Source organism: Trichogramma pretiosum, unplaced genomic scaffold, assembly GCF_000599845.2.
Source record: "Trichogramma pretiosum strain Unisexual culture from Peru unplaced genomic scaffold, Tpre_2.0 scaffold1, whole genome shotgun sequence".
In the NCBI taxonomy this organism is placed as follows: domain Eukaryota; kingdom Metazoa; phylum Arthropoda; class Insecta; order Hymenoptera; family Trichogrammatidae; genus Trichogramma; species Trichogramma pretiosum.
In genome coordinates, this window is record NW_019641703.1 from 1,873,539 (window position 1) to 1,898,877 (window position 25,339).

The following is a 25,339-nucleotide window of genomic DNA, read 5'->3' on the forward strand; positions in this document are numbered from 1 at the left end:
GAAACTGTGTAAGGCAAGTTTGCTTCGCAATACGTAATGTACTTACTGGGAGGAAGGAAAAGAAAGTCTCTCTCTCGCTCGATATATACATTATACATTCGTGTTGTTCTCATAACAAGGCGATACACAACTTTGCACTGAAGATGTGCAACGCGAGCGAGGGCGTGAGCGCGGCCTCTCTGCGACGCGAACACGAAGTTATATACCGTAGTGGAGCGCCGTATGCTGCGCTTCGAGAGAGAGAGAGAGAGAGAGATTGTTTGATCTAGCAAACTTGCCTTAATTCCTCTTGGATTTCGCAGTGTTTGCTTTACATTAGCGTATTCCTGGAGTGAGCGCGCGAAAAATAATGCACGAGAGCCCTTCAATATTCATGGCACGCTGAAAAATTTACGGAAAATTTCAGCTCCCACGCGCTCACAGTCAACGCTAAAAATTTTATACGCACTAAAATCAAAAAAATACGTATAAAATTCGAAACGTCTGTAGTCTTGGCAAAGTTCAATGAGCGCGGTATATAAGCAGGTCTGCGTGGAAGCGTTCGGAAAAAGCTGCATAGAAAGAGAGAGAGAGGTCGTTTTTTGCCGCAAGTCCATCATCAGCGAAAGCTCTCATCATTCATTTTGTCCTGTCGTCAACCATTAATCATATCGAATTACGCGTGGAAAAAAAAATTAGTTTACCTAAGACTGGGCTGGCTGGCTGGCTGGCGCCCACGCGCGGCGCACGGCCTTTTCAATCAAGCGTCAAAGTTCCGCAATATGTATATAACGATTTCTTATCGTGGATCCGAATGAATATTAATTTTTCTAAAAAGTTGTAACTTTTCTCCCTCGACCATTAGATAAAAACTTGATGGATAAGGGTAAACACGAGCGTGGACGTAAATCGCTTCAAATTTATACAGCTTACGTTTGCGGTACGTGCATTACGAAGCAATTGCGCATGGGGTCACACCTTCTCAGACCATCGTCGATCTCGTTCGAGTGCATTATATATTATCTTACAAGTCTCTCAATCGAAGCTCGATCGCGAGAAGTGGCAAAGCCGCATGATGTTTATTATGTACGCTCGCAGTGTCTGTGTACGCTTCTGCGGAATCACGTTAACAGGGTCAAAAGCCTACACGAGTATACAACACCGTATATGAATACGTTATAGCTTGTGCGAGAGCAAGGGGATTATTTGAGCTGCCATCGACAAATTGCCATCGATCGACGCACCGCACAGACCCTTACGTATATAGGTGTGCAGCACCTGCGGTGCGAATAATATACATATGGAGCGGTCGGGTGACGTCTGCTTGTGAGTGTGTGTGTTGAGTCGCTGACCGGCGTCGAGTCTCCTCTATATATCATCCGTCGATGTTAATTAAGGATTTAGCAAAATGCCAACATCCGCGCGCCCCCTCTTACGTAAAAGTACGTCGCGCCCGCGCGTGAAAAATGCATACGTTCGCGCTTAGCGGCGGCTGCTGTCGGCTGATTTGCCACTTAACCGACTTTTCGACGAATCAAGGTTGCTCTTTTTTTTTTTTATTATCAGTTTTACTTTGCGCAAGCTTGCACAGCGGCCAGTAGTAGTAGAGTAGCTAGCTGCTGCTGCTGCTATAGTACAAATTTTACCCCCCTTGGGGCAACTTGACTTTTCAATTTTTTTTCCTTTTTCGCTCTCGCCGTGGCTCTCTGTTTTAGCTTTCACTGCTGATTTTCGTTGGTAGTAGAAGAAGAAGAGGAGGAGGAGGAGGAGGAGAAAAAAACTGAATGATGGAAGCGATCGTTCGAGTACGTTTGGACATTTCTTTTGTAGCCTAACTCGTAGTCAAAATGACGAATGAGCTTTTGAACTTTTTTTTTCGTGACCTCGACAGTTCTCTCTCTTACTCCTCCGGTATTTCTATGTTTGACGACGTTTAACCACAGTTCCGCGAGTATTTTTCTGCCTTGTGTACTTCACTCGCGAATGACGAATATGAGATATATGAAACGACCTACCTACTTGCGCTTTATATTATGCATGAGAAACGAGCATGTGACCCGATGTTTCAATTAATATCGACCGTTTCGACAAAATATAAAGTTCGCGACGGAGGATTCGTAAAATTAGCATGCCACCGATATCACGTGCACCGAGACCACTGCAGCTATTTATCCGTTTCATCGAAATTATCAAAGAGTCGAAACGACATTAAAAAAGCTTTGGTATTACAACGTTGAATGAGCGAGAGCAAAAAAAACCCACTTTTTGTAATATCCGTTTAGCAGAACTAGCAATGACGACTCAGACGCTTGAAACTTCCAAGACATTCCGGGTACAAGTGGCATTGTTTTCCTTCAGTATACACGGAAGTAGGTTTTCAACCTCGATTTCCATGCTGCATTCGAGCTAGGCAGCGGAATGAGAGTTGATTTTTTGTCGCGCGAGCGTCGCAAGCAGCTATCTCTCTTCCTCTTTTCAGCGCTCGCGCGCGACAATTGTTCTCGCATTTGAGTAAGTAGGCGGCAGTATCACCTTGAGACAGAAAAGTAAGAACACTTCGAAGCGTCGGCACAGATATAGCGCCAAAAAAAGTCCGATTTAAATTCATGCCTCGATCGCCTCGTTGTTTTATAACACGAATTTTTCTGAAAAATTATGTGGCAGTTTTCGTAGAAGAATGTAAGGACTGATGTTCCAGGATTAGTTTTGTATTATAACAAGATTTGATATAATCGAAGGTGTCATATTAATTACGAGAGCTTTTTGATTCCATCGATAGATGGAGCATTGTAAACTCACAAGTGGCAACAGTTTGCGTAGGATATAAGCCGTTTTCGAAGACTTTATAATTGATGAGTTTCTATTGTTTCGTATAATGTTTCTTATAAGAAAAAAAAAACGAAAAGCGTGGAAAAAGAAATCGTTTTACATGTTGTAAATACGAATGCGACCGATGCTGGCGGCGCGCAAGATCGTTCGCCCTCAAACAGATGTAAACGCGGTGGTAGCCACACTGCTGTGCTAGAGAGAGAGAGAGAGAGAGAGAGATCGAGAGCGCGCGAGCTTTGCCCTACTTCGCTCCCTTCCCCTTATACATATACGAGAGTTACGACGACGACGGATGAGACGTCGTTATGTACACGCTGTGGAGAGTAAGAGCTTTTGCGGCTTCTCGAGGAAACGCCGCGATATTTGCTGGCGTGCCTCGCTCGTGTGTACAAGACAGTGTTCGGAGAACTATTTAGACACATTGAATAATTGCTCGTCGGATCGTCTGGTGCGACAATCGACTTTGATTATTCGTACAGAGATCTGTCTGGGATTGTATGAAGATAATTTCGAATATATAAGCAAATGAAAATTTGCAACTCGACTTACGAGCGTGCGTGACCACGCAATTTTTTTGTCTCGCGCACGTCGAGCTAAGCTCGTATTGTTATAGTCTTTGGTGTGCTTGGTTGATTAACGTAGCTCTCATATGGAAGGAGAGTATCCGCGTGGATAATGCAATTTTATGTGCTGGCTCTAGGCATTAAAGTCAATGGCTGTATACGCGTACATAAGCGCGTCAGTCTGATTATGGCCAAGCGCTTGTCCCGTTAGGCGCATAAATTTCAATTGAAAATCTCAATCAGCCGTACGCATCATAATATAAAGCTAGTAAATCCTCGTGCAATCTTATAACTGAGACAAATTTTGATTTGATCTAAATTGAAGGCAACTCTGAATCGATAAAATTCAACTTTTCGTACGACATGAAGATTTTCTCATTCTTTGTTCAGAATTAGCTCCAGTAAAGTAGCTATTGTCATTGAAAACTTACCCCGTTTGAGTATGTGCGCGCGCGCGCGTGCGTGTACTTTACTGTCCGCAGCAATGCAACGGGAGTTACGGTCTTATTCAGATGCAGATTTCGGGGTAAAATGAATATAAATTCACACGTCACACTGAGGGAGCTAAGAAAACGACCACAAAAGCAGATACAGTTGGGAACAAAAATGACCTCCAAAGAGAAAAAACCTTGGATTATACACACCGGAGCGCGAAAAGATTTACAGGATCGGAATAATGAAGTGCCCACTGGTATAGGTATATATGTGTAACGCCGAGAGAGGCGAGGCTTTTTTTTAAATGCGACAACAATGTAGGGAAGATAGGAGAATTTAATTCACGAAAGCGTACCCCGAGAATAAGAAACAAAGGCCAAACGGGGTCATTCTAACGGACAGAGGTAAAGAGTGAGAGAGAGAGAGAGAGAGAGAGAGGGAGAGTGGGAGAGATACGCGATGTTGCTACTGCTGCTACGGCTATATACTAATTAATGCGGAAACATATCGTCAAGTGCGTCCTCGGCTTTGCCACGACTTGTATTTGTAAGAGCACCCGTCATATCGTATAACTTTCGCTGATTTTGGCTAAGTAGACGGCTCCCATCGTCGGAATTCATTACCTCGAATATTAAAATATGCTACGCTTGACAATTTTAGTGCGAGGTGTTTGTATAATATATCACTGTAAGAATTTTCTGCTTGAAAATGCGAGTGAAATATTGGAAGCATTTTCTAAGCTGGACTTTATTACGATATCTAGTAGATCTTGAACATTACTACTTGTTACAAATATTGATAATAAGTACATTGAAATCGCACCATTCATCTTAGTAAAGTAAAATACTTTAAAATTAATATACTTTATCGACATTTGAATTTATAATTAAACACGATTTTTGATTCAAAGATTCAAATAAAAAACTTTAGAATCGAAAATATGTTTTACATTCAACGTGTATTGTTCGATTGAATGAAAAATACAATACTTTGCGTATAACAAATGAAATGTCGATTTTATTACCACACATGCTTTTGATTTAACCGTAGTTTTTGTTTAAAAACCAATTTTTTAATACTACAACTGAGCTTTTTCTCTTTTGATTTCCGAGAATTCGATAATGCGCCATCTGGCAATAAATTATGAACTACTACGTATCTGAAAAAAGTGAATATATGTGGGTTATCAGCAGTCTTTCTTTAGTTCTCACTAAATGTACAGTGTATTCACTTTAATTTTTATAATCGTATCACATGATTAATTTTAATATTTATTCTTTATTAACAAAAAAATCACTGATTTTTAACATTAACCTTCATAATTTTACTTTGTACAAAAGTCAATTAAAAGTACTTGTAATATAAGAATAATTTTAACAGTGTATAACGTTAACACTCCCTTCAATAATAATCAGAGCAAACATTTTACGAACTAATGACGTGAGAAATAAAAAGTTCGACTCTCGACAGTAGCTATATACACGAAAGTAATTGCAGGTGAAATAAGTTAAATAGCATCAAGTGCATTCGGCATCGCGGTTATATTATATCAATAAATTTGCCTCGAACTTCAAGTACCCGCATACTCGAGGTTCTCTCATTCGCAGGTACTTAACATTTCAGGGAATGCATAAAGAGATAAAAGCTCGAAATAAAAGTATAACGCGATCGGAAGGGCCCTCTTTGGAAAAGGCTGTTTTTATCCGCAGCAGATTTACGAACTTGTCGCGATATTTTTCCTACTTTATATTGAGGCTCGAAGCAGCTTTTGCGTGCTCTTCGACTCGAGTGCTCTATAACCAGAGTCTCTCTCTTGCATCCTTTTCGCCTCGCCTTCGAAAACTAAATACATCGATTGGGTAATTTGACGTTTGAATAATCTTTTCTCTGCGAGGATACGTTGCATCAACACCGCTGGGAGTTTTTAGGATGCTCTTCGTTTTATTATCCACGTACTACTGTACTTTTTCTTCGCTCGTACATTCGTGTGTAAAGTTTACTGTAAATTGGAGTTCACTTACACTAAAAATGAGAGTTCTCTGACGTATAAACCATCAATGACTAAAACAACCGATGTATTTCAGTAAATTACATAAAGATTTAAAATGTAAAAACTCGAGATTTTATTAATTCAATAATTCACAAAAATAAAAGGACGTCATTCTAGTTTAAGTAAAATTGTCCAAAACAAAAGGAGAGCGAAAAAAATACAAAGAAACATTCACCGTGTACAACGCAGAGCGCTTTATAGTTTTAAAAAGTCTCCAACTTCTAAGAAGAAGCAGTATCCCAAACTCGAGGAAAGATATGACACGCGTGTCCGACGTACACGTCGCATAAATGTATAACGCTCGTGCGCGCGCGACTGCTATGAGCTTTCGAGACCCAAATGAATCAAGAGTTTGATTTTCAAGAGCTGTTCTCAACAAAACGCACTTTCTTTTTCCTTTCACGGAGATTTCATGATGTTTTCCGCAGTGAGAAATAGAAAAGAAGACGGAAAAAGAATGAAAAAGACCGTGAAAAGTTGGGACTAAGATACGAAAGTATGAAGAAAAATAAATAAAGTAGAGAAAAAAATGAGCTCCACCAGGATTAAAAGTCTTTATGAGAAAAATAAAAACAAAAAGCAAAAGTTTAATTAAGGCGCAGAAACGACACACGGACTTGTACGATTTTAACTTGATAAATGAATGTTCCAATAATTCACTCGGAGAATGAAAAATACTGGGACGTTGAAAAAAAATTCCATTTAGTTATTACATCTCTCTTCGTATTTACCGTAAATAGTTTGAATTAAATCATTTCGTTACGGTAAACAATTTTTGATAATAGAAGTGCACTCGACCGAGGAACTTTTATTTCATAATACTGAGCCGCAGTAGCTCGTATAAGTAAACTTTTAAATATGAGATTTGAAAAAAAGAAAAGAGTAACATTTTGTGGCGCACGCAGCATTAAATACCAACAATAACAACAAAAAATAAGGGTCTACAAGAGCTCTTTTCCTAACTAAGCTTCGAACACCACCCAAGCACTCTCATATTATGTAAAATTTCAGTTTTGAAAGATACTCTTGACGCTCTATTTTTTTCTCTTTCTTCTCAAGAAAATATCATGCCAACCTCTGTGTATACGGTTACACGTGCACTCACAGAACGCTTTTAGCGCACTAATTTAATTCACAAACATTATCGTTTTCTCAAGCATATAAGGTTTGTCGAAGAGAACACTCACTCGTGAAAATTTCTCATGTAACGATTTTTCTGTGGTAAAGACTGAGTAAGTATCAAATGTAAATCACGTGGCTAGATAAATGCACGTGTTCAAAAACATTTATATTATTTGATCCATTTTGTTGAATTCGTGAGTGATGCGAAAGTTTTTCATCATCAATGTGTATAGACTGACATCAAAATCTACAACAACAATCACTCACCTGAAAACTCAAAAAATCACACCAACACTAGCCCTTGTTATAATTGAAATATCAATGTATTATATTGTAAATAAATTTTTTAGACGTACGGTCACCTGGAGCGACTCTAAATTACTCGAGGTAATTCTTCATCAACTTGAATTAACATCCCTTTTTCAATGTTTTACCGATCACTAATTGACTAGCAATAATCGTTGTAGTCAAACAGCAGCTTAATAAATGCTTTAGAAAATCACTTAGTGGCCACAATCACATCCTGTAAAAGTATTATTGATATTGTTAGTGAATAATCATTTTCCTTGATGGCGAATTATTGACAGGAAACACAGCCTAAGTGAACCAAATTGTATATTCATAATTAAAATGAAAATTCTTTATAAGCGTTGCGTACTCAGCTCGTAAAAAACGAGCGAAGAAACGAGTGCGCTAATTGTAAGATTCAGAAATGTTTGGTAGATTTTCTTCGTCCTAGACTACAAAAAGAGATCGGGTATTATCATAGTCTTTTGCGGAAGCCGAGTAGTAAATGAATGCTTGAAAATAAAATATAAATTTTTTTAAAATATCCTGTGCAGCCAAAATCATCTTTATTTAAACACGTTCACGTAAAAAATGACGCAAAATTTCTGTCTCTTTACGCCAGTAGAAATTACTTATATTGATAAAGTAGCCTAAAAGTTGAGAAAATTAAAATTAAAATTTTCTTTAATACATTAATATTAATTAGCTTGTTTTTGGCTATTTTTTTGTTACAATTATTTTACAAATATTAAGGCGTATTTGAAATCTCCTAAAAATAACAATTCAATTGTTTTTAAAAAGTTAGATTAGTTTTAAATCCCTTTATGAATGATAATACCACTCTAAGTCCTCATTACTAGATGGCAAGTACCTTTATTTGTAAATCTCCAAGTGATAAAGTCAAGATAACTGTATAAATTAAAGCGAGGTTTCAAGCCCAACATTATTGGTTGGAGCTGTGTACCCACCAGTAAAAATTAATTATTGCTTCCTCATAGAGGAAGCTTTGTGTCGGACCGATTTTCGACTTTCATAACTAATAATCGTAGAGTACTACGTTTAGTGCGCAAAAAGCGTTTTTGGACACGGGTGTGCAGTAAAACGCCTCATTTAAATGAAAGTATTTTTCGTCTCCTATTGCATAAAATTTCACCCACACACCCACACCCACTCGTGCCGGCATAGCCGGCACTCGTGTCTTTTTCCGCACACTCGTGCCCAAAAACGCCGTTTGAGCACTTGTTACATAAATAACTATTTTTTTTCGGGAACTACTTTAATTGTTACGTCATCGTGAAAATAATTCGATAAAAATTATGTATCAAAGAATAGAAGAACGTTGGCAATTGATTCCACAACAGAAATAATTTATGATTGAAACTCTTTTGTGAACAAATTAGAAATGATTATATTAATATTTCCAAATTATTTTCAAGTAAAAAAAAAGTATGAGGAAGCTACTTGCCAATACATTGGCAGCGGTTTTTTTGAAATTGATTATAAACTTGAGAAAAAATTAATTTATTTTTAAATATGCATTAACTATTCGAATAAGAGCTTATATTATAAGGCCCAATCTCTTTTTCGAAATCATAATGATCGATGCGCACTGCGATGCCGCGTCGGTCATAGGTGAAAGTAACTTGATTGAAACATCTGTGTAGCGTCGTATGTCTCCGTTTTTTTCGTGCACATGCTATTGTGCGCCGGTATACCGATATATAGCTTACTGTTACACGGCGCGTATACAGTCAGCGTTTGGTAACGATTAGAAATTGTAAATCTAGCCAAGTATGGGCGTTGCCTATGCCTAGCCACGTTTTTTCGTTATAATTACACCGCATGCAGTAAATGCAAGTGGTCCCTGCTTCTCTGGACTTTCACTTTTTAATCATTACTGCGCACATGGCTCGAGCTACTTTTTAGGTGCAGTTCCAACCTCGTGTTCTTTTCTCACATGTGTAAGTCTTAATTCGTATTGCCTGTAAAGAGGTAGTCTACGACAAGACACCGCTGCGTGAACAGTTAAATATCGCATCAAGTGCAGCTAGTGATTAAAAGTAAAAAAAGTATTTAACATTATAAACGACCGTGTATAGTGTGTGAGTGCGTAAAACCATGTATGAACTCAGCAACGATTCGGATATAAGTGTTGAAGCTGTAATGGGTTCTGATTTCGAAGACAGATATAAAATTGTTTACGATGAAGTCAGATTTGATAATTCAAAATTGAAAAACTTACGAGAAAAAGTCAATTGGGAGAACGAAGAAGAGCGAATCGATTTTATTCGTCAACTTTACAAAATAATCATGAGGTGGGAAGGCAAACCTCCAAATCTCCGAGACATTTTTTCTCCCGAAGAAATCGAGGATATACTCTCTGAATCCATTTGTTACAGGGGTAGAATTCGAAATTGTTATCGCGGAGAACGAATCATCGACTTCGTCATCAAGAGCGGCTACAAAGACGTTCCTGACCTCGGCAAAGACGGCAAGCCAAAGTCGCATCGCACCACAGCGTTGCACCATGTGCCGAGACGCGGTCACAAGGACATCCTCAAACTTTTTCAAAGCACCATGGTCGTCCCGAAACTTTTCGACATATATGATAGGTACGACGTGAACTACCGCGACAAATTTGGATTTACGAACTTTCACGTGGCCTGCATGTCTGGCTGCGACTACATCGCGAAGAAATTTCTCGATCACGGGCAGGATCCCGATTGCCGAGAGCAAGACACGGTCGATCGGCCGCTGCATCTAGCTCTGAAATACGGACAAGAACACGTGGTCGAATTGCTGATGAGAAAAGACGCCGATCCCAACTTGACCAACGCAGACGGTTTGACACCTTTGCACGTTATCTGCAATGTTGACGAGGACGATTACTACTTGCTAGAGAGATTTTTCGCGTACAGCGAGGAATTACAAAAGCCGATACAGCTCAATACCCAGGACAACAAGGGTAACACGCCGTTACTCCTGGCTCTGCGCTGCGGCAACATCCATGTGGCTCAGGTGCTGCTGAAGCGTGGCGCCGATCCGAATATCACCAACGCAGAAGGATCGACATCTCTGCACGTCATTTGCAAAAGAACCCACGTTGATAGCTTGGTGAATATGTTGTTCGAGCACAGCCACGAGCGATATGTTCCGATAAAAATCGATACCAAGGACGTGTACGGCAACAGACAGTTACACTCCGCTTTGCGCTACGGCCACAAGGCCTTGGCTATGTTTCTGCTACAGAGCGGCGCCGATCCGAATCTGGCCAATGCCGAGGCAGAGACTCCGTTGCACACGATGTGCAAAAGCATGATGTGCAGCGACGACACGGCGGAGCTATTCTTCGAGATCGCCGACGAGCTGCAGAAGACGGTGAAGATCCAGGCCAGGGACAAGACGAGCAACACGCCGTTGCACTTGGCTGTCGAATTTGGAAAGGTCAAGCTGGCCGAGCTGCTGCTAAGAAGAGGCGCCGATCCCAACTTACCCAACGCTCAAGGATCGTTACCATTGCACATCGTTTGCAACAGTACCCGCGAAGAGAATAACTTTTACCAGTCGGTTGAAATATTATTCGAGCTCAGCTGGGTCAAATATTGGCCGCTGCAAGTCAATGCACGAGATAATTCTCATAAGACGCCGCTTCACTATGCCGCGTACCACAGGCACAAGAGAGTGACCGAATTGCTGCTGAGAAGGGGCGCCGGTCCGAACGCAGTCGATGCGGAGGGATCGACTCCTTTGCACGTCGTCTGCCAAGGGAACGACGATTATCATCTGGCGGAGATGTTGTTGGAGCTCGGCAACGACCAGTTCAAGCCGGTGCGGATCAATGCTCGAAACAGGTTCGGTTATACACCTCTACACTACGCGCTGTCCTGCAATCACGAGGACTTGCCCCGGTTGCTGCTGAGCAACGGAGCAGATCCGAATATAGCCGACTCGAGGAGTTTTACACCTCTGCACCTGATTTGCCAGAGCTATGCAAAGGATGACTTGGCGAGGCTGTTGTTCGAGATGGCTGGCGAGAGAAATCAACTGGTGGAGGTGAATGCTCAGGACGGATCGGGTAATACACCGTTACACTTGGCTGTCTATTACGGCAACGTAAAGGCAACGGAGTTGCTGCTGAAAAAAGGAGCCGATCCCAATGTGTGCGACGAGGATGAATCGACTCCGCTGCACGTCATTTGCAACAAAGGCAACAGAGATCGCACGTTAAAAGTATTCTTGGACGTCACCGACGAGATTCAGCAGACGGTACAAATCGACGCTGTAGACAAGTTGGGCCGGACACCTCTTCAATTGGCTGTGAAGAATCTCATGCCCTATGCCGTTCGTAAACTATTGAATCATGGCGCTGATCTGTCGAGATTTGTTTTCCCTTCGGCGAATACGTTTGCCAGAGGATTGGAACCAGCGCCCGGGGAAGCTTGGCATAAATTTCACTTGAAACTAGCTGCAAGCGCTATGATGGTCGTCGAGTTTCTGGAGAAAGGAGGATACGAGCTGGACCGAAGCGACGCACTGACGATCATGCAATTTTTCACCAGGTACCAGCTGTTCGAGGAGTCGGAGGATGCCGTCCAATTGTCGCTCGACGCTACAAGTAATTTTGCGAAAAAATTGCAAAATATGAAGATAACTCCGAGATTTTCGCTCTACAAACTGATCCAGTTACGACCCAAGGAGGCGTCGAAACTATTCTCACACAAGAACTACTATGATTTAACTTGCGTCAAGACTCCTTGGTTACTCCAAGATCTTTACGCGCAGGCTTTACTCGTGCATCTGTGCGAGAAAGTATCGAGAAAATTTTTCCTATCCTGGTCGGTAGAATGTTTTGCGACGTTGATACACCATGGGCTGCCGATTGAGTGCTGCGATATGATAATTTCGAATTTGAGAAATGTTGATTTATATAATATTTGCTTGGCAGTTGCTGGCCAAAGATAATTGTAATGATAAACAAATTTCAAGTAATTTTTTTATGACTGATATAATTAATTGTCTCATATTTTCCATATTGTTAAAATAAATAAATTTAAAAACATCAATTCACTAATTCGTTCATTTTTGTTCAAATATTATTCCATTTTTATGTACCAAAAATCATAAAGACGCTTTTTTAAGTAATTCTATAAAATTGACCTTTATTTTGATGAAATGAATTGAAAAAATATCATAAATATTAAATTTGGAAGAAATGCAATAGTGACAGTATATAATAAACAATAGTTGTTTCATATAAATCCCAATGATAAATATTAAGATGGCATGAATTTCTAATTAAATCTCATTATATTATAGTAACGATTATTTTCCTTACTATTTCTTAATCTAAAATGTCTCTTGCATTTCAATCCTTTTTCAGAATACTTCATTTTTTCAACACTCATCTAGCAGTTTACGGTACAAGTGCCATAAGTAACACTTTTGGGCACTTTCATCAAGCTACTATTACGTTGAGAAATTACCCTGGTATTTTGCCCTTTAGAATTGAAAAATTCGAATGTAATTTGAATAAACCTTTCTCAAAAATGTTACAGTAGCCTATTAGTTCTAACCAAATTAATAACTTTCCTCCCCAAGGCTGTATTATTTACCGCAATTACTTGATAAGTCTCCCCACAATAGAATAACCCTTGTGTTGTCTGGTTTTTTTGTCCATATTGTCAAAGCAAAATGCACTGATGCAAAACACAAAGTGAGTTTGATTGAACGATATAGCAAATGGTTTGCATTAACGAACTTCACATCGGACCCATTCTAATCGTTGTCGTGCACGTATTGTTGCCCACAGGTGGATCGAGCGGATAACGAGGAGGCCCAGGCAGGAGGACTGGCGCCGCCGTCGTCCGCGCACCACCACAGCGGTGGACTCGGCTCGAGAATGGGCCCGGGGCCCGATTCAGGCAGCAGTGCCCCATCGTCGGTGCCCCACTCGCTGGCCACGTCACGCGACGAGGAGGACGACGACGACGAAGAGAGCAGCGGTCGACGATCCAACGGTCACGGAGGATCTAGGTATAATATGCACAAGGGCGATTTTATACGAGCCACTCGTACTTATTTTAACGCGTGCTTGTGGACCCTTGCTATTATTATATAAACACGATAGAGCATCGTGTCGTCTTTAGGATGAGAAACAAAAATCATCAAGTGACGATGCAAATTATTATTATATTAATCAATAGAACCGCTTACACTGACCTGTTTTTATTAGAAAAATACCTGCATCATCAAGTTGAGAGTATGATACTGTTTGGGACACGCAGTTGACGTGGCTTATGTAAATATGCATCTCGCTGCTTGAATAATTTCGTACTACTATATTAATAGCGATACTTATGCATCTCATTCGTCTCGAGCTTCGTTTCACGAATTTTGGTTGCTTTATAAAATATATACGCGGCGAATCGTCATATTTCGATTTGCCCGCTGGATTACGGTAAACTATCATTTCAACGATATCGCGGATTAAATCTCGCGCGCATGTAAAAATTCTTAATCCTCGACCCGCGTAATACGCAAAGCTGCGCGATGGACATGGCAAGGAAGCAAACAAGGAAGCTGCCACCGCACCGTCGATCTGTATATAGCTTGGGAGCACGTTCTGCTTGCATACATGATTTCGCTGAAAATGTAATTATCACGTAAATCGTTTATATGCGTGATTAAGTAGTTCTCTCTAGCTCTATTTATCCGCGCCGCGCGTTTCGAGCCGCAGTTCGATTCTAGCCACGTCGCGCGAAACACTTCGGAACGCGCGCGTGCGAGAATCACTGCGCTTTTTCGCATTGAATAAAATTGCGTTCAACATTACTGTGTGCTCGCTGGGTGAATTTTCAAGACCGTTAATAAGGAATGTCGAAATTGGTTTTTTTTCTCAGTGAATATACGGCAGACGGTAAAAAACTTTGATTTTTCAATTCTTGAGTTTATTAGAAAAGAAGTCGTACATCTTTTAACCAGATTGCATTACTTCGTAGTTATAAAAGTTTTCTAATGTTCTTTTACGGGTAGCCATTTTTTACGTAAGTTTACAACTCGATTAGAAAAAAATTGAAAAATAACTTTGTGTTTCGTGTGTAAGTAGTCGTGATTTTGAAACACAATATAAAAGCAATATTAAACTTTTATTCAAAAACGAAATATTAGTCGCATTATTCAGTTTTGAAGTAGTGGCCGTGCAAAATAAAAAATAATTTCAATCTTCATAAATTGTTTTTTTATTAATTTTATTATCTGTGCCTGTTCCTAGCTAAAGAAGATTCAATGGCTTTTTTATGTTTATTCAAAATTTTTCAATCTTTATGAAAGTTATCTTCAGGGTAGAAGAAACTGCTGTCAAAACTTTATCAAAAGATTTATAATGAATGTACTTTCAAGTTTAACGATGAAAATGCACCTTAATTTCCACGTTACAAGTAAGAAAATAGAGTGGAGTGCTCTACGAGCCATCGGATTTTCCTCGTACAACATTTTTTATGAAATTTGAGGTAGCGATCAAATTTACAGAAGTCCGAACAAATTTTTATATTATAAAGCAATCAAAACTCTGCAACAGCTTGATTATTCGAAAACAACTTGATTTGCACGATTTACAACAATAGATTTGACAATGCATCCTTAGAAAGACTTAATGAACCTTAATTTAATTTTTTTCATCAACATTGCTACTAATACGTAAAAGCAGAAAAATATTTTATAAGTCAAAAATATTTACATCACTCAGATGAAAAATTGCACAAACCCTTATACACAAGATTGCATAGAGATTAGTTAGTTAAGTACTCAAGTAGATTAATTTTTTTTAGTATCGTCATAACATCGCTGGTGATTGTGTTAAGCTTAAAAAGCCCCGTAGATTTTATTATTTTCGCGTCCAAGCGGAAGTACTTCATAATTTCTATGCATATGGGTATATTAGCGAATTTTTTCAAATAAGATTTATTCCAAAAATTTAACAACAAAATACATTTCATTATCACCTAATTAACATGCATTAACGCGATAAAAGGTAAGAAATTAGTAAAAAATATCTTATATCGAGCATATGAGATGGATAGAAAAAAATATTCTACGTTTAAGCGTATTAAATAAAAAAACGAATAACGTGAATTAACAATGAAAGAAATGAAAGATTCCGACAGACGGACAGAAGTGGAAAAAAAGTGAACTCAAAGAGATGCACATACTGCTGCACACGCGTGAAAAATGAAAGGAAAATAAAGAGAAAGAGGAAGAAAAGAGTAAGGCGTTAGGCTGTACATATAGTCCAGAAAGGCAAAGCAATTGCTTTACACGAGATTTGAGGGATCGTAAAAGAAGTGTAGTCGAGTGAGAAAGAGAGAGAGAAAGAAAGAAAGAGAGAATGAAATAGGGCACGCTTTCTGGATCTTCTTCGCAGGTCGGCTCGGGCGGCAGCTCGACAGCGGCGCAACTTGAGGCGGCTGCACAAGTCGCTCAGCGCAGGCGGAAGTGCAGGCTACGGCCGCCCCGGTGGCAGCAACAGCAGAAGTTTCGGCGGCTACAGCGACGGCGGCGGTAGTTTCGACGGTTTTGTGAATGCGCCCACCACGCCACCGACGACTACTTCAAACTCCCTTGATGGCGATTCAGAAATACCCGCGGCCGGCGCGATTGGTTCGCATGGCACGAGAGGCTCTCAAAAATGGAGCAACGTTAGGGCCGTTATGGCTCTCTATTCCTCTCTTCGCAAGATCAAGAGGTACACTCGATGACCCACTTGCACATTCGATGATGGAGATTTCAAAATTATTATATTGCGGCGTCTCTGTCCTGCAACGAACCTCCTCTGGCGTCGATTAATATGTTTAATCTTCTTTCATTCTCTGTTGCGATATTATCAAATATGTTATATATATAAAAAATAATAATAATAATAACTTTTGTTGCTCGACTTTAAATCCTAACTGTTGTATCTGTCATAGAAAAATTAACTGTACTATTTTTCTATCCTTTCACAGTATCTCTACTTTATTTGTCTTGTATGTCAATTATTTTTACTAGACATTTTCCTTTGTAGTGACAATCAATGTGAGATGGCATAAAAAATATATAAGTTTCTCATATAATTATAGAAAATGTCTTGTATATTTTTTTAGATTCGGTCCGCCAAAATTTCGATTAAATGTAAATAATGATTTATAATTTTTAATTCATTTTTTCGTATCAAAGAAATTATGAACTCTTTTGAGTCTTGATCAAAGCAAATTGAAATTTCAAAAAATTAAATCAGAATTTTTGCATAATGGTCTTATCACTCTTTTGAAGCTTTTATCACAGACTCAAAAGAATATAATAATAACCACGACAACATTTATTTTTATATTTTGTAATTTCATTAAAATAAGCACAAAAATCAACTTATAAAATATATTTATGTAATTGAAAAAAAACTTGATTGTCAAACAGTGGCTGTCGGATTGAATCTGAGTATACATTCGAGCAGTTATACTTCCGAAGATGCCATACAATGCATTTGGGATGTGTATCCAACTTTTAAACTTTATTCGGTCTTGCATTTGTGTTTTGATATCAAATGTCATGTACGAGCAAAACTTAAAGACATTAAAAGTAGATTTGACAGATGTTTTTCAATGATGACTCACAAGTTGGAAATCAAAGTAATTTTCATTAAGATTGCAAACTTATTTAATGTTTTTACGAATTGCTCTAGGTAACTCGAGCTACCATAATAAAAATCATCAATTCAAGATTTTATTTTAGAAGAATTACTTTCTCATGATGTGTACCACAACAAAAATTAACAGCATACACCTGTGGTAACTTTGACGTTTAAAACTTTATACGTTATAGCTGAAATTCTATTTTTCAATTAATCTATCTGTCCGTCTGTTACATATCTCTCATCTTTTGCAATTAATGCAACTACTCTCTTAGAAATTGGAGTAATTTTCTAACGTCTAACGATGTATAGTTGACAGTAGTATTTTAATAATTCTAGCTATGATAGAAGATTAATATATGATAGTGGTGTTAAGATACTTAGACTCATATAACTGGTAATGTGCCATGTGAATGCTTGTTTAGATTAGAAATAAATTAGTTATTGTTTTTAGATTAATGACTAGAAAAAAATAAAATAGAGAATATGTTTTTTGACACTAAAATATAGATTTTATAAGAAGATGCTACTTACTATTCTGCTTGCTTTATATTGAAACTTTCATCGATTCTTCAACTACCATCTATCAAAGATTGCTTTCAATACACTGTTTTTCAATAATTTCACCTATTAAAATTTATATTACAGACCATGACCCAAAAAATTAAAACTCAACTTTACATTTAGCGAAAGAACAAAAATAGAATGAAATCTTACATTACACATTTTTATTATATGTAGTGAAAAAATAAAATAATACATATAGACTAGTTTTTTTATGTGTTCAACTGTGTTAATTAAAAAGTAAATTACAAAAATATTTCCCTAGAAGGAGTAAGAAAAAATTGCAAGATGAGAAATGAAAATCAAATAGATATATTCATTTCAAATCTTGGTGGTATTTATGTTTCTTTTGAAATGAGTTAAATAAACACTAAATAAAATATCATAAATAAAACAACTCTAATTAGTAAATGCTTAGTGGATTTTTTTTCGGGGTAATCATTTGGAACACAAATTTCCGAGAAATAAAGTGTACTAAAGCTGTAGAAGAGAGTTTCTAAATGAAACGATAAAAATTGCTCTTAAAGTTTTTATCTCTAAATTAAAAAGTGTATAGCTGCAATTGATAACATCGCGAATGAAGATGATAAAAAATGAAAAGAATTCATATAAAAAAATCGAATGAAAATGGTTACTCAGGAGAATTCAAGCTTTTAAATCAATTTTTATTCATATGAAGTTTTTTCGGTAGTTAATAATATTTTCATTGTTTACTTAAACGAAAATAAAATTTCCCTGGTATAAATACTTGACATGGGACGACTAAGGTCACTGTCCTTATTTACGCTCAATTATTAATATTAACAATTTAATTTTACCTAAAAAATTTTTTTAAAAATTGGTTGCACGAGTCGAACATGTTTACTATATTATTTAAATGACAGTATCAAATTTTATCTTTTTCAAAAAATTAGTTCAAATTTGAAAATAGGGACAATGGATTTAGTAGAATTTGACGCAAACCTATTAAATTTATTTAAAGTTTCTTCCTATATTTCTTGCGGAATCGATTGATGTATTATTTCATTTTCAAACCTTGACCTATATAATTGACTTATACAATTATGCTTACTTTGGCACTTGTAGATTAACTGGTAAAAGTACTCGTCATCTGGTGGTGAAGACTGAAATTTGGAAACGGATCTGACTTTAAACATGATTTTAAAAGAAATTTTTCGGTCATTAAGCTATTATTAATGTTGAGAATTTCTACCAGGGTCAGCTTTTCAAGTTTTGTACAAATTCATTTTTTTTTCAAGAGCTTTAGCTACGGGGATCGAAACTTGGGAATTGCAACCATTTTAAATTATTTCTGAGAGACCATAAACTAAATTGATTAAATATTAAACACAACTATAAATAAAAAAGTTTATTTGATTTATAGGAAAATTATGTGTATCTCACGTAAACACCGAGAAAAATAATTCTCTCATAACAAAGAATTGTGAATAACAATCTGTATCATTCGACAGAACGAAGAGCAACCAGCGGTGGATGAAATTACGCACAACGGTCCAGCTGTCCTCGGCGGTGTCAGCCATACAGAAGAAGCCCCCGCTCAAGCGCGAGGACTCGTTTCTCAAGCGCTTCTCGACGCGACAGATACCCGAGAGCCAGGAGACGATCGACACGGGCGAGGGCGAGGGCGACCAGTCGGACGAGAAGTTCCAGACGCGCCGGCGGCGCAGGCAGCGCAAGCTGCAGAAGGCCCCCAAGACGGTGGTCAATCCGGACGAGAACTTCTACTACTACTGGCTCATGCTGCTGTCCGGCTGCGTGCTCTACAATCTGTGGACGCTCATCGTGCGCCAGAGCATGCCCGAGCTCCAGGAGCTCTTCCCCGAGGTCTGGATGGGCTTCGACGGCTTCACCGATCTCATCTTCTTTCTCGACGTGGGCGTGCAATTTCGCACGGGCTACCTGGAGCAGGGCCTCATGGTCTACAACAGCAAGAAGCTAGCCGGCCACTACTTCAGGTCCAAGTGCTTCATACTCGATCTGCTGGCGCTGATGCCGCTGGACCTGCTGCAATTCAACATCGGCGTCAATCCGCTGCTGCGCTTCCCCCGCTTCCTCAAGATCTATCGCGTCTACAATTACTACTACATGGTGGAGTCGCGCACCGTCTATCCGAATCTCTGGCGCGTCTTCAATCTCATACACATACTGCTGATACTGGCGCACTGGTTCGGCTGCTTCTACTACTTGCTGAGCGAGGCCGAGGGCTTTCACGGCGACTGGGTCTATCCTTATCGACCGGGCGAGTACGCGACCCTCACGCGCAAGTATCTCGGCTCGCTCTACTGGTCGACGCTCACCCTCACGACCATCGGGGATCTGCCCACGCCCGAGACTAACGCCGAGTGAGTTTTGCGCTCTCTCGCATGCAATTTTTTTTTTACTCAACTCCAGATCTTTTTTGTTCTCTTCTTTTACTACTAATCTTTGAAACATCTTTACACTTGTACATATACTAACTATGTGGATTACTTTCCTCTCGCTCTTTTGTTCTTTTTTCCTACTTTATGAGTTCGGTACTTATGGCTTACGTATTTTATGGAAAGAGGTTGAGACTTACCTGGTTTGCTTTTGTTTTTTTTTTTATCGTACGATGTAACTTGAATTTTATAAACGAACCCCTTAGTGATATTTTAGTTGATTTCATATTTTTTACATCGATCATTGTTGTTTTTTTTTTAATCGTACATCATATATTATACTCAAGAGGAAATGGAATATTTGTAGAACTCGCCATACAATTGATCTGTCAATAAACGCAACATTATTTAAAAGAACATGATAATACTTCATGTAAGATTGTAAGTACTTTTTGATCTTTCGCTTGCGCACTCGGTTGATTAAGAAAGTTTTTCGTACGGCGCACGTCTCGGCCATAATTTTCCATACATACCAATTGTGGAAAATTCTAAGACGGCAGCAGGAAATGGGAAGTATCAAGAATTCGCAGCGCAATCTTGATAGCGTTTAGTCTTCATATGTCAAGAGTCGAGCGCGCGCGCGCGCTGTAACCGCAAAGAATCGTGATAAGAAGCAAAAGACAGCTCCCTCGGAGTTGAACATCGATATGAGCGCGCGTTTCGCGACTATCACATATAGGAAATGTTCCGGCGCTTGCAATAACGTGTTGGCTATATACATGAATAGAAAGAGAGAGAGAGCGGCGAATAAAGTGGGCGTGATACGGAATATAAAGCGGTTTCGTATAAACGCTCGCAACTGTATAAAGTCACGCTCTGTATGCGTTCGAGAAAGAGAGCAGGACTCGCGGACGATTGCTCCCCGAAGATCGTTGAACGTCGGCTTGTAACAGCGAATCGCATTGCACAATGAGCTTATAAAATTACCTCCGCCATCGTTGCGGGCGCGAGAGTAAAAAAAATATATACTCCGCAAATCTTGTCATGTTAATAATTTTTGATCTGCAAGAATTAACTCTGGATTGTTTGACCAATTGTCTAAAAAAACGAACATCAATCGATAATAAACGGTGCTTTGACTTATATTATTATTTTGACTTTGCCACTTGCAGATTTAAAAATAAAGGTACTCGCCATCTAGTGATTGAGACTGACATTAATTATTATTGGATTTTCGAAAATTATTTGGTCATTTAACGCAAAAAAAACATTGAAATATTAATCTTCAATTCAATTTAAAAATTTTATTATAGTATTAATAAATCTGTTTGTTTCATTTTTGCATTTAAAAGAATGTTGATGCAGCGTTTGTAAAAAAGATAAATCAATACTTACTAATACATTTATTTTCAATTAAAATTTCAATTTCGGTATTGGTTACCTTTATTTCAATGCCTAATATTAATTCTGCATTCAATTTTAAGAATTTTTTAACAGTGTAGATTCATTCTTTTGATAAAACGTGTAATGCAAGTTAACTTCCACATTAAGCCAAAGTTCGATGTAATGTAATGGCGATAAATATTCCATTGTCTCTTGAGTTGTAAAAAAAAATACATTGACAAAAACGAATAGCTTAGTGCATAGGAATGAGAATCGTGAGAGCAGTTTGTTGTTGTTGTGTTGGCAGAGCTGTAGCGGGCGGCAACCACCGGAGTCTCGCTCGTCGTGGTCGACTGTCTCGACTTCTGCAGTTCAAGCATAACGGAGGGTATCTGTATCGTTCCCAAAAAAGACGAAAAGAAAAAAAATTCATGAGATTTATCAAATCGTAAAGAACAAGCAAAAAACATAAGAAAGAAAGAAATGAATTGAACAAGCAACTTTGCTTTGTGTATACTTTCACGATCTTAACGAGCAATATTGCGTCAATTTTTTATTATTGCAATGCACGACGATAAATATAATTCAATTGATTTAAAATCGAATAGTTTCCGAATGCGCATATTGCCGTGCGCGTGATAATAAATATTTGCAATTACTATTCAATTTTTACGCGTTGAATAAAAACTAGTTTGAACCGACACTGCCTTGTGGCTGCAATTCCTCCGTTCACTTCCGCTCTGCATGTTTTGATTGAGTTTTTTTTAGTGTTTGTACGTGTATGTGGGTGTGTGTGCGTTTGAGCTGTTGCGTGAAAAATTGCATTAATGAAGTGTGTTTTGAGCTTTTAATTTGGCGTGTGATTTGAAGCTTGAATTTTAATTGGTCTCAATGACGTGTGGTTTTGCTTGATTTATTATACATTTCTCCATTAACGTTATTCATTACTTCAGTGCATTTATTTTTATTCATACTATATAAATTTTACGGACGTCTACAAATCGAGATTACACACTTCTTACAAACAGGTACCAGTTTGTAGTTTCTCTCTTCAGATTCATTTTTATACATCATAGTCCGTTATCTTACAGGGTAGATAATTTTAGAAAATATAATTTTTTCGAAACACTTTTCAAAAGTTATTTCTTAGTACAAAAAATATCGATTTTCTCTCGCAAAAGTATCCCGAACGTCTTACGACTCGTTCGACGTTTACACCCGGTGTACACACACACACACACACACACATACACAACAGAAATTCGAGTTTAGTACCGAGTTCGACACTCGAGAAAAGAAAAGGACTCACTTAGGGTTTCCCTAGCCTAGGATCAAAAATACAATAAAAGACGAATGGTTTCTTGAAAGGGAGAAATAGCGACGGGAAATAGTTGCGCCGTATATATAGAGTGGTAATGGATGAGCTTTTAAAAAAAATATATAAGAAAAGAGAAAGCATCTTGTCTAACGGATCTATATAGCTCTCTACATGTATAGCTATATACACAAGGAGAAAATGAGAGAGACTGAGGAAAAAAGAATAGCTAGAAGTTAGAGGGATAAAAGAGAATGTTAAATGCGCGGTAAGTACATCAAAATTAGTCAAAAAGAGAAGTTTCGTCGAGCAAAAAAGGGCTGCGAATTTCCACCCCTCTCAGAAGACTCTATAGAAGCACTTCAACTTTCTTGTTTCGTATCATCTTTAATTCAGCTTCTATCTTTTCTCAGGCAGTCTCTCAGCCATTTGATTACATCTCCCCGGTACATTCGCCAAGTAACGAAAAAATTATCGGTCGATTGAATTCATCTGACCTAAACAAATAGGTCAATTCATTCTTTTTTCAAGGTCTAAAGCTGATAGAAGTTACCCCGTGAAATAAAATTGATACAAAAATCTTCTATTGTTCGTCCTTTTACGGTGAAGTGCTCCGAAATCCCGGTATTTGAATTTGACGGCGTTGCGTAGAGAAGTTTCGGTATATCGCTTGTTATCGGCCCAAACGCAAATTCAATTACGCAATGTGTGAAGCCAACGAGACACACCTGCTCGCAACGATTGTGTCGAAATTCGGTCCTGTATCGTTGTATACGAGCGTTAATGAACTCGGCTCTTTAAATTAAACTTCAAATGCTTTTCTCGTTGGCCACACAATAGCCTGTTTATCTCTGACCGTACGGGGGTTTACCCAGTGCGCCATCGTTATTACTTGGATTATATAAATTCTTGGCTCTATTGGCGATCCATTTAGGTATTGAATTTTATTTTGAAAAATTTAAGCTTGAACTTTCTTTTAAAGAGTCACCGTCAACACGATGAAGCGAGCTTGTATTTTCAAAATAAATGAGTCCACCAAAACGGAAGTGTAGCATGAAAATCAATCAAGAGGAAACGTGGAAGAATGAGAAGAGCAGAGCTCATCGTGGATCAATACTTACAGCGCGAGCTGATATCAGAAAATATTTGATTGAGCTGTAATACGTTTCTTGAAAGCTGCACGCTGCTGACGCTCATGACCAAAGTAAAAATGAAATAATGAAAAATTCTTTATTTATGAATTTGTTGCTGAAAAATTCATCGAGAATCAGTTGAGATTATTCGTAGCCCATTCCATAGAGAATCGCGTTTTATTATTCGAGCTTGGATCGCTCTTTTGAATGCAGATTTTAAAAGCGTTTCTTCGAACTCTTACGGTCACTATTTCCAGTGGCAAACATTTTGTCAAGCATTGACTCTAATAAATTACTTGCGGATGTCGTTTGGACTTCTTCTCGAGAAACAAAACTTTGACTGCGCCGTGACGAGAGAGAAGCGCTGAAAATAAGTGCTGAACTCCTTTCGAGCTTGAACGTCCTATACGTACTGTCCTTTTTTTTTCGTTATTCAACACGTTCTTGGCACTAGTTCGCCGAGGCGTTATCTAACAACAAAACTTAATACTTTCCTCCTTCGGCACAGTTGTAGTGTGTAAATTTGACGACTCGTGCACAGTTGGAGTTTCGCATAATAATCGCGTCGCATCCTGACGACTACTTGACTATATCGTCGATCCAGGCAGTAGTAAACTTCTGACTTTTGTCGTAGTCAAATTGGAAGAATCAATTAGCACTTGTGAATATTCGTTTAGTTTCGTTTTTATGAGGTTATACATAAGCATAAGCTCGAGTTTGAAATTTCGTGTTACGAGCAAGATGGCCAATTTTTTTTTCTTCGCTTCCAAAATTCACGAACCAGCAACTCCACCGTGTATTACATCTCTCTAGGGGATCACCTTAGTAACCACACAGACTATTTTGCTTACAACATCAGCATTATAATTTAGTCAAGAGGTACCTGACTTTTAGTTGTTTATTTTAAGTAACATTTTATTACCTCTCTTGCTTTAAATTTGTTACATCGTGACATATTGTTAAATTGCTTGTGATTACGAAGAAAAAACTACCCTAACTATACTAAATAATACAGATTAAAGTCGACGTTTGAGTTACGATTTTATTTCTCGTGCGGCATCTAGCTCCTTTAAATCTTGTGTATATACCCCTATATATATACCGCGAGGACGTCTCAGCGGTATTGAACAAGAATTTGAAAAATTGCTCGGTATCTGACGCGTGGTATATTAAAAAAATGTCACGAGATAATATACGATTTCGCCAACCGAAAATGTAAAGCCTCTTCCCGTATTTCCGGTAAAGGTCGAGGATACAAATACGATGCTCTCAATGAACTGCTAGCTAGGGCTTATTAAAATGAACATTCATTTATTAGCTCGTCAAAAGCTTCGGCGAACCATGGCCCTACTAAGCTTACGGCTCATGATACTCTCACGCGCAGCATCGAAGATTATATTATAAATACTCGCTCGTCCCTTTTCGTCTGCTCCATATATGTATTGAGAGAGAGAGAGAGAGAGAGAGAGAGAGAGAGTGACTATCTCCCGGAGGGGTAGCAGCAACTTTATGGAGATATAATTACGAACTTTCATGGAGTCAAGCTCGGCAGCGCATAAAGCTCCTTTAGTCGCTGTTTCGTTTCGGCCTTTGACGGTAGCAGCTATAGAGTCGCTTATAAGCGTATATAGTACATACT

General features: G+C 38.5%; 1 protein-coding gene across 5 annotated transcripts in view; it reads left to right on the plus strand.

Annotated features, from left to right (window-relative positions):
• Window positions 1–25,339, plus strand: part of LOC106656289 — a 99,047-nt gene that overhangs the window by 60,482 nt on the left and 13,226 nt on the right. For 2 of the 5 annotated variants that reach the window (XM_023462799.1, XM_023462801.1), the window contains exons 2-5: window positions 13,076–13,299; window positions 15,686–16,006; window positions 18,964–19,854; window positions 21,560–21,640. In XM_023462799.1, coding sequence (XP_023318567.1) covers window positions 13,076–13,299; window positions 15,686–16,006; window positions 18,964–19,854; window positions 21,560–21,640 — 1,517 coding nt within the window. The remainder of the gene's footprint in view (window positions 1–13,075; window positions 13,300–15,685; window positions 16,007–18,963; window positions 19,855–21,559; window positions 21,641–25,339) is intronic. The other 3 variants (XM_014377166.2, XM_014377184.2, XM_023462800.1) reach the window with 2 other exon arrangements.